This window comes from Leptodactylus fuscus, chromosome 7, assembly GCF_031893055.1.
Source record: "Leptodactylus fuscus isolate aLepFus1 chromosome 7, aLepFus1.hap2, whole genome shotgun sequence".
Lineage (NCBI taxonomy): Eukaryota > Metazoa > Chordata > Amphibia > Anura > Leptodactylidae > Leptodactylus > Leptodactylus fuscus.
This window is the reverse complement of record NC_134271.1, coordinates 131,164,620-131,174,528: the sequence shown is the minus strand read 5'-3', so window position 1 is coordinate 131,174,528 and position 9,909 is coordinate 131,164,620. Positions and strand designations below refer to the sequence as shown.

Here is a 9,909-nt window from a genome sequence, read left to right as displayed (position 1 = left end):
TCTCAGCAGCTCGCCGGACCCCGTATAATGAGCGTATTGTTGGCGTCGATAATCCACCTGCTCCGGCGTTTCGGCAGCTGTCAAGCTATCCTGTCGCTAAACTCATTCCTCGTGCTGTGCCTGTGATTGTTGCGGCATCTCAGCAGCTCGCTGGGATGCCATATTATGAGCGTGTTGTTTGCGCGGATGATACCCCTCAGCTCCGCTTGAGGAGAACTCTGTTGACTTCTGGATACCTTCATAGCTGTTGTTGTTTTAGAATTTTGCAACAAATTAGATTTTCTTTTTCCCGGCATGTTTAAAAGTAGCAAACTGCCAATTTGGATTAAAGGTGTTTTCCCATCCAGTGTGTCAGCATGTTACCTGGAGCAAATCAGATAATATGCAAATGTGTGTACACAATAGACTGAGGGTTAGCTGAGTGTTTACACAGAGCGATAATAGAGCTGGCTTTATCAGAACCTGAGATAAGCTGCTGCAAGAGCAGTGTAATATAGTACGTGAACATAAATTCATAACAGTCGTGAAGCCATGTCATTTACTGGGATGAAAAGTAGCCTATGTTTTAATCGAGGTTACAAACTATCTATGTGCCAAATTTCATTCAAATTCTTTTAGCAGTTTTTGCGTGATCGAGTAACAAACACACACTACGACCATGAATAGCAGAAGACATTGGTATATGCTCCATGTGTAATTCACAATTAAGATTCTATTTTTAGATTCATTTGTTTGCATAAAAATAAATGACTGTAAGACCGAAGAATTGAATTGACCAAATCTATTCTGGAAATTTTTTGAACCACATTTTGTCATACTTTTCTTTCAGTCTTGCTTTTTCTTTTTTTGCAGCTTCTTCTTCTTTTTTTGCGACTGAAAATTGGTAGGCAAATTTCAGCACAAATTTCTTCCGCTCTATCCTTTCCTTCACTGGATCTCTTGGCTGTTCCAAGCGGAATTTCACATCCTTCAAGGCGTTTTCAATAATTGCCTGCAGGTCATCACATCTTCCTCGTGTCTTTATGTGGTCTTCTTCGGTGTAATTCTCAATAGCATAGATTTGTTCTGCACCAAATGCCTTAAACTTGGTTACCAAAGTATTGTAATTTTTACTGCAATATTCACTCAGTTTGTTGGTGAGAACCACTATGGGGTACACTCCTGTAATAAGAAACCCATAGAATCAGTGTTACGTCAGATAGAACCCTAAATATACACCTAAACTAAGGAGAACCTACAGCAAGATGATGTGAAGTTCCTACTGGAACTGGATTACACTAAATGTCTTTAAAGGGGCTCTATCAGCAAAATTATGCTGTTTGAGCCCCACATATGCATGTATAGCCTTTAAAAAGGCTATTCAGGCACCGCTAATCTTATTTTAAACCCCCCCCCCCATTTTTAAATAGAACCATAAAAACATATATGTAAATTATACCTATCATGCACTGTCTGACGTCATCTTCTGGCACGCCTTCCTATTCTTTCTTCTTCTTTTGGCAACGCCCTCTGGTCCTGGCTCTTCCCCGGCTTCATCATCCTCTTCTTCCGGCGGGATTGGTTCAAATCCAGCGCGTGCGCAGTAGCACTGCGCAGGCTCCGGCGCCATTTTTCTCAATAGCAGTACGCTCGCGTAGTTGTAAGAGGAACTGAGCATACTCAGTATCCCATTGAGAACTGCCATTGTGAAAAATGGTGCCAGAGCCTGTGCAGTAGCACTCTGGAGGGAGCGCTACTACGCATGCGCCGGATTTGAACCAATCCCGCCGGAAGAAGAGGACAATGAAGCCGCGGATGTGCCAGGACCAGAGGGCGTCGCCGAAAGAAGAAGAAAGAAGAGGAAGGCGTGCCAGAAGATGACGTCGGACCGCGCATCACTGCCCAGCATGCACGATAGGTATGATTTACATATATGTTTTTATGGTTTTATTTTAAAACGGGGGGGGGGGTAAAATAACATTTGCGGCACCTGAGTAGCCTTTCTAAAAGCTATTCACACATATGTGAGGCTCATACAGCATAATTTTGCTGATAGAGCCCCTTTAAAGAAAACTTCTACACACTGTCCATTGCTATTTCTACGGTCCAGGATGTTTGAGGGGCACCTGAAATAAACGTTTTCTCATGTTTTGGAGCAGTCAGGCCCCATATTTTGCTCCTCTATCATCTACAAATTCCATAAAAGTAGACCAATAATACCAATGTATGCCAAAATGGTACCAATGGAAACTACATCATGGCCTACAGAAAATAAGCTCTCATATGGACACTGACAAAAAGAAAATCTGATTTTTAGAAAGGAGCAAAAAACAGGGTTTTCATTGTGCAAAAACTGTAAAGAATAAAAAAAACTTATCATTGTTTAGAAGCTGCTTAATGTTGCCACATTATTATGGAGGCTACTATCAGTAATGTTACTGTGTGGGCAAAGCTCTGCATCTAACAGTCATCAGGCTGAAAGCCTCATGCTCTGAATCCCCCGGGCCCCTTTGGCAATTGCCCAGTTGAGCCCCCCCCCCCCGAACGGAATACTAAACGCATTGACAAGCCGTGAGCACTGAAAGCGCACAGACCCCATAAACAATAATGGGGTCCTGTGTTTTCCACACAATCTCTGCATGAGTCATGCGGATAGGGATGTAGTTCATGACTCTTGCGGATAGCAAACAGAAAACACATGGACCCCATTATAGTCTAAGGGGTCCGTGTGCTTTCATAAGCTCACCACTTGTCAATGTGTTCGGTATTCCCAAGTCGCAGACTCCCCGAACAGAATACCAAATGCAGGCCTGACACATAAACTCCTGTAATAAAAAACAAAAGAGACACCGAGCACACTATATAGTGTAGAATGTCTGATAAATTTTGGTGGAAATAACCAGAAGATTTAAAAGGACCAAATGGCCTCTCACCTGATGAGGTTGTGACAATCGCTCACAACTACGTTTGGGGTTTACCGTCAGGTGGAGGAGGCAGCACGTCTGATGGACACCGGCCAAGGCCAGGGAAGATAGAGTTTTCAATGAAATGGAAAGACGGCGCTCTCAGGTCACAACAGGATTTTATTCAAAAAGACAATGATGCACAACGCTAAAAAATCGCCGCGTTTCGGGCACACCTGCCCTTTCTCAAGTGCGTAACTAATTAGAAAATAGATAAAACAAGTATTCACTTCAACGTTTTTTTGGCCAGAGAAGCACTTAGGCCTAAGTTAAAATATACAATGAATTCAAAAAATAATAATACATGATTTATAAAACAATAGTAAAACAAATCTCATATACCAACCTTATCAGATCCCATCTCGATTGAATATCTAGATCTTATATTAACTAATGACCATGGAAAAATTTGCACAAAAACTTTTTTTAAAACTGTCGACTGTAACAGTCTGCTAGATTTTCGTAGCCTCCATTATAGGAGGTGGAAAGAAAATGTTCCTTTTGGACAATTCCGCCGCATCAGACGGAATTGTACTAATGATGCAGATTTTCAGACTCAGAGTATGGTTCTCTCTGATAGGTTTAGAGAAAAAGGCTACCCTAATAAACTGATCAAAGCAGCTTGCTCTAGAGCCAGTCAATTAAAACAAACAGAATGTCTAGTTCCAAAATGTACCTCAACCTCTAAGAACTATGACATAAATTTTATTACAGCTTTTAGCTCGTCCCAGCAACATATAAAGGATATAATTAGTAAATATTGGCCAGTCTTATCTAACGATCCCTTTCTTAAGAAAGTTCTTCCCGCAAAACCAGGTTTTACATTTAGAAGGGCAAGAACTTTGAAAAGTTTAATAGCCCCTAGTAAACTACGTTCTTCAAAACCAACTGTCCTGACGACAAACACATTGCCTAAAGGAAGCTTTTGCTGCAATCGTAATAGGTGTAAATGCTGTAAATCCATTAAGAATGGAATTGGTGAAGTTAGCAGCTTTACCACAAACGAAGTCTTTAAATTGAGACATCATTTGGATTGTACATCTACCTTTGTTATTTATTTACTGGAGTGCCCTTGTGGCCTCCAGTATATTGGTAGAACTACTCGACAATTGAGTGAACGTCTCAATAAACATCGCTCGAATGTTCTAAACGGATATACTAAACATAGCGTTTCACGACACGCAGCTGAACATCATAACAAAAGCTTTAGTGGTTTCACTGTAACACCCATCGATTGGATCCCTCCTGGAATTACAGATAGGCATGGTACATTAAATAAGAGAGAAATGTTTTGGTTATTTAAGTTTAATACATTACATCCTTTTGGTCTTAATATAGCTTCAGAAGACGTTAATAAATAAATGTATGTAATCCAATCTTTAATCTAACTCCATATCTTACTTTTTGTCCCCTATGTGTTTGATTTTAGGTATTTAATGTATTTTCCCTCCAAATACCTAAAGAGTTTATCTACTCCTATCCCAAATATGTATTCAAAAATATAGTTGGAGGTTTAGCTCTTTATTACTTTTGCACTTTTAAAGACCATCAATACTTCTTACCCAAATGTAATCACATAGTAATAAGGTCTACATTGTTTAATCATTATATATGTGCTGAAAATATATAAGTCCCAGTCTGTAGCATGTGTGTATGTGTGTGTATGTATGTGTATGTATGTGTATGTATGTGTTTATATGTATGTATATATATTTTTTCTTACTATATCTGTTGTTTTTTGGAACAATTGTTTTCATTATGAGTTGCTCCAATTCATTTGTAATATTAGGGAGAAATCCGAAGAAACATCAATACCTTTTATTTACCATATGAGCGCTTAGTCATGTGTCCCGCGATGTTAAATACACCACGCATGCGCGAATTATGTATGAGCACTCAGTCACGTGCTCCGTAATGGTAATCATACCACGAATATGCATATCACGTATGAGCACTTAGCTATGCGCTTAATAATGCTAAATATACCACGCACGCGTGAGTCACATATGCGCTACAACTTAGAGCACATTGTTGTGTAGCTTTAATATTTTGCGCGGACATATATGTTCTCCAACCTGAATCGCACCATCTGGCAACACTCCAAGGAATGTAGGGAGCCAAACGAGCTCCACTATATTTAAACCTAGGAGCACACGGCATACAATTTGTATACATCTTCCAGACTGACCGAGCTTTGTGTGAAGGTAAGACTCTCTATGCTCCCCCTTTTTTTGCTGTAGTTGTAAACTAGGGATTATTGGTAGCCACATTGATATAAATAACAACACAATGATGCATGCTAACGATCAGTGTTTGATATGCAATGGCTTTCTATCATGAGATTGAGATGATTTGGCACATTTACTTGTTATTATGTATATATAGATTTTTTTATATTTTAAATGATAAGGTTGGTATATGAGATTTGTTTTACTATTGTTTTATAAATCATGTATTATTATTTTTTGAATTCATTGTATATTTTAACTTAGGCCTAAGTGCTTCTCTGGCCAAAAAAACGTTGAAGTGAATACTTGTTTTATCTATTTTCTAATTAGTTACGCACTTGAGAAAGGGCAGGTGTGCCCGAAACGCGGCGATTTTTTAGCGTTGTGCATCATTGTCTTTTTGAATAAAATCCTGTTGTGACCTGAGAGCGCCGTCTTTCCATTTCATTGAAAACTCCACATAAACTCCTGTGACAGCTAATGCTAATGAGTAGACAGCTCCCGTCATACAGTTATAATGAAGAAGATGACGGTTCAGCCTCCACAGTAAATGTAGTCTATTAGTATAATTTAGAAGAAAGGATATATTGTCAGCAGGCAGAGATGGTACTTTACCTAGCTTCCTATTTAATGATGTGCAAAAGTAACGTAGGATTGATAGCAAAACACAGAAGGAGCGAAAACAGAAAAATCTAAGAACTATGATGGAGTTTGATTAGACAATCTGATGGGGGGCAGGGATGGAAGGATGGGTTTCTACTGAAGTACACATCCCATTCATAAGAGGCTGCTTGCAATCTGTCCGGTAAGGCAGACTGTCATTCGGGGACTGTATAAGACGTACCTGTCATGTTTCGGCAGTTCTTGAAAAATTCCTTGACATATGAAAAGTCTTCTCCAAATAAGTCAGACTTCGCACTAAACAAATCAAAGGAGAAATTCTTACAAGATACAGTACAAGAATGACATAATGATACAAGTATTACAGATGATTATTATTATTTTTACTTGTCCATTGTACGGGGTGTCCCACTTGCTGGAGGACCAGAAGAATTGTCTATAACTCTAAGACTAATGAACACATTTTAACTAAATCGTACCAGCAATTATATGCAAGTTTTCCTAAATGTATAGTAAAGATAGGTATAAGAAACTTTGTAATACATCTTATTATGTTCACAGCCAAAATGCCACGGTTGTGGCTTCTTCTGTTCACCAGGGAGATCCAACCGTTACATTTGACTACAGTGGAACAGTGCTGCACAGATTTATGCAAAATCCTTGTATCCATTTCAAAAAAATTCATGTCATAATTAGAGATGAGCGAACAGTAAAATGTTCGAGGTTCGATATTCGTTTCGAGTAGCCCCTCAATATTTGACTACTCGAATCGAATATCGAACCCTATTATAGTCTATGGGGGGAAAATGCTCGTTTCAGGGGTAGGCAACGTTCAATCAAATTGAACTTACCAAGTCCACGAGTGAGGGTCGGGCTGGATCCTCTGAGAAGTCTTCTCTTTGCAGCATCCACGCGGCATCTTCCGGCTCTGAATTCACTCTGCCAGGCATCGGGCCTGGGCAGAGCCGACTGCGCATGCCCACACTACAAGCAGGCATGCGCAGTCTGCTCTGCCCAGGCCCGATGCCTGGCAGAGTGAGTTCAGAGCCGGAAGACGCCGCGGGGAAGCTGCACGGAGAAGACTTCTAAAGGTAGGAGAAGACCCAGCGTTGATTGGCTGACTGTATAGCATTCGGCCAATCAATGTTGGTTCTGCATCGAACTTTTACATTCGAATAGCGAGTGGTACTCGATCGAGTACGAGTATTTCGAATACCGTAGTATTCGATCGAATACCTACTCGATCGAGTACTACTCGCTCATCTCTAGTCATAACATATCTGGAAAAGTAAGAAAAAAAGATCCAGCCCTTCTAGTGGATCGCTATTTTACCTATAAATAAACATTGGGACGATGAAGTCTGAGTAGTTCGGAGTCACATCTGAGTCTTCCACTTTGGACAGTATCTTAAGGAAATCCTTTTCCCACTCCACACCCTGGTTAAGAGGAAGAAAATTACCTGGAAAAATAAGAATTCGTATCAGTTTATAGAAATAGCCCACAATCCAGAGCAGAAGGAAGTTTTATTGATTTTCTCTCTATAGAGCATTTTAGGTTTGGACGAGATTTAGGGTAAGTTCACACGGGGTTTTTTTTAGTCCGGAGGCGGAGGCCACCTCAGGTTCCACACCAAAAAATGGGTAGCCGCGACTGAATGGCGGTGCACTGCACTGGCATCCAGTTGTGCACTCCGCTCCGGATTAGGCCCAAAGAATGGGCCTAGTTGGGAGGAGGGAGTGTCTTCAGGCCGAATCGCAAGGCGAATCGGCCTGAAGAATGAGCATGTCGCTTCTTTTTTCCAAAAGACAGAAGAAACGGCTCCCGGAAAGAACTAACCTGCTCCCATTGATTTCAATGGGAGCCATCTTTTTGGTCAGGATTTTGAAGCAGAAACAGCCTCAAAATCCTGTCCAAAAAACCCCGTGTGAACTTACCCTCACAGATTTTGCGGTGGTTTTTTGAGCCAAAGCCAAGAATGGCTACAAAACAGGAGAAATATCTAGGAAGGCCTTATACCTCTCCCTTCTGCCCAGTCCACTCTTGGCTTTGGCTCAAAAAACAACGTGGAACCTCAGCCTTAGGCCAGTTGCAGACAATCGTGCTGCAACAGGCTGGCCGTGAATTAAAAACCCGGGCAGCACATGGGGGACAAGGGGATGCCCTACGTGTGCCACTCGTGCATGAGCCTTACTTCCACGGCTCCTTTCATTAAATGACTAGGAGCCACAGAAGCAAGGGCCACAAAACAGGACAAGAACAGGACCGCACATGGAACCGTCAAATTCATGATCGTGTGTTCTGACCCATTTGTGTTTATCATGGATAGCACACTGGCCGATTAATTTCTATGGCCACATGCACACGACTGTGATTTCCACTGAGCAGTGTGCGGGCAATGATTTTGCCCCGCATCTTATAGAATAGGTCCTTTTGCAGAACATACTCATCCAGGTTGTTGAATACAAAATACACACAGTCGTCTGCAACTAGCCTTAGGCTGGGCTGTTTTTTTAGCAAATCAAGCAAGAATTGTGGCATATTCTTTTTCCCATTCCGCTTGAAAAATGCAAACTGCAAGCACCGCTTTTCTATCTGCAATTTTTGCCTCTTTTGGAAACCGAGCAGAAACCCAGCGGACCTCATTATAATCTATTGGGTACACGGGTTTCCGTGGGTAACTGCTTTTTTGAACAGATTAAGTGATAGCCCTAACTCACTAGACCACTAATGATATAATCCCCTGGCCCCTTTCCCAGAACATAGTAAATGAATTTTCCAGAAGCAGGCAAAATTTGTGCGAGGGGACGTACGTAGTGCAATGTATTATGCTGTCAGTGTCAAACTAATAGGCATTTCATTCAATTCTATCCTATTCCCATCCAATTCCATCCCCGATTCCCATCTTACCCCATTTCTTCAGGCTTCTGGTACAGTCTAATAATCATATACTAAAGGCAGACTTGGTGGGGGGGACGGGGGTCTTCATTAAACCACTATATACCATGTAATGGCTCTGGACAGCACTACATTTGTGGGGGTGCCAGTACTTGGTAGATGAAGTCCCCTCCCTCTGAAACAAGTTAGTGCAGTATCTAAAAGGTTAACTCCACCGGACCATTCACCTCTCCCCACTTCCTACCTGCTGCTGTGTCTATAGTGAGGCAGATATTGATAGGGGTAGGGCTATCTAAGGGGTTAAACTGCCAAAATCAATGTTATCTCAGGTTCCCGTAATGATCACATGGACTTGGCTTTTGATCCTGGAAGATTGCCATCATGTACATGCAGGAGGGATATACAGGCATATAATTACCTGAGGAAGGACTAGAACCTTTCCTTAAAGGCATTATCTTTGCATTGAACCAGTCTGTTCTATACTACTTATAAGAGAATAAGATTACAGAAATAACTAAACTAAGCTCTCTGAGAGCTCGTGGGTGTAAGACATCTGATCGTGCTACATACTAAATGTTTAATAAAATCCACATCAGAAACTCTTCCGCATATATGTTATTTAGCCTGTATATAATAAAATAAGGACTTACCCAGCTGAGCATACGTTTCTCCAGTCTCTTTTTCTTCCATTGTCCCATATCCTCTGTTGTCTACGATAGTAATACAATCAGTCAGTCTATAGGCTAATCTTTCCGTTGTACAACCCTCATGCAACGGAAGAGCTTTGGCTTTCATCTCATAGGCTCCATTACCTAAGGTGTATATACAGGAGTTGATAAAGGATGATTTGCCGTGTCCCAGATATCCGAATAACTGTAAGAGAACTCTGGTGTAGCCATTCTCTGCTGAAGAATTGTTTCCAACATTAAATTGTAGGATTCTACTTCTTCTACCTTCTCCTTCCATTGCTAGAGAGATGTTGTGATGTCTTGAACGTCTGACACTAACCTCTCACACAATGGACTTTATACACTTCTATTTTACATTCACTTTTCATATTTACATGTGGACACACCCTGGGTCTATATTTTAATATTTACCTATCACCTCCCAGCACATGACATGGGTGCGGCTATAAGGAATCAACTCGCTCCACTCACTCAATCTTGCACTGACCCTTCACTCTCTAAACGGAGCATAAACTGCACCCCAACACATTCCAT

The 9,909-nt window shown here is 41.1% G+C and overlaps 1 protein-coding gene across 1 annotated transcript; it reads right to left on the bottom strand.

Moving 5' to 3' along the window:
• Nucleotides 1-715: 715 nt before the first annotated feature.
• On the bottom strand, nucleotides 716-9,652 carry LOC142214492 (uncharacterized). Its single transcript, XM_075283440.1, has 4 exons — nucleotides 9,337-9,652; nucleotides 7,124-7,250; nucleotides 6,015-6,088; nucleotides 716-1,161 (listed from the first exon to the last, which is right to left on the bottom strand). Exons 1-4 carry the CDS (start codon nucleotides 9,650-9,652, stop codon nucleotides 782-784), a joined length of 897 nt encoding a protein of 298 aa, XP_075139541.1. The 3' UTR covers nucleotides 716-781.
• Nucleotides 9,653-9,909: the final 257 nt, after the last annotated feature.

Bases quoted from the DNA above. Each gene is read 5' to 3' on its own strand.
- LOC142214492 (XM_075283440.1), bottom strand. From the start codon at position 9,652: ATGGAAGGAGAAGGTAGAAGAAGTAGAATCCTACAATTTAATGTTGGA. The intron at 7,251-9,336 runs GTAAGTCCTTAT...TTATTTTTCCAG, and splicing joins AGAAACGTATGCTCAGCTGG to GTAATTTTCTTCCTCTTAAC. The intron at 6,089-7,123 runs GTAAAATAGCGA...TGATTTGTTTAG, and splicing joins GTCCCAATGTTTATTTATAG to TGCGAAGTCTGACTTATTTG.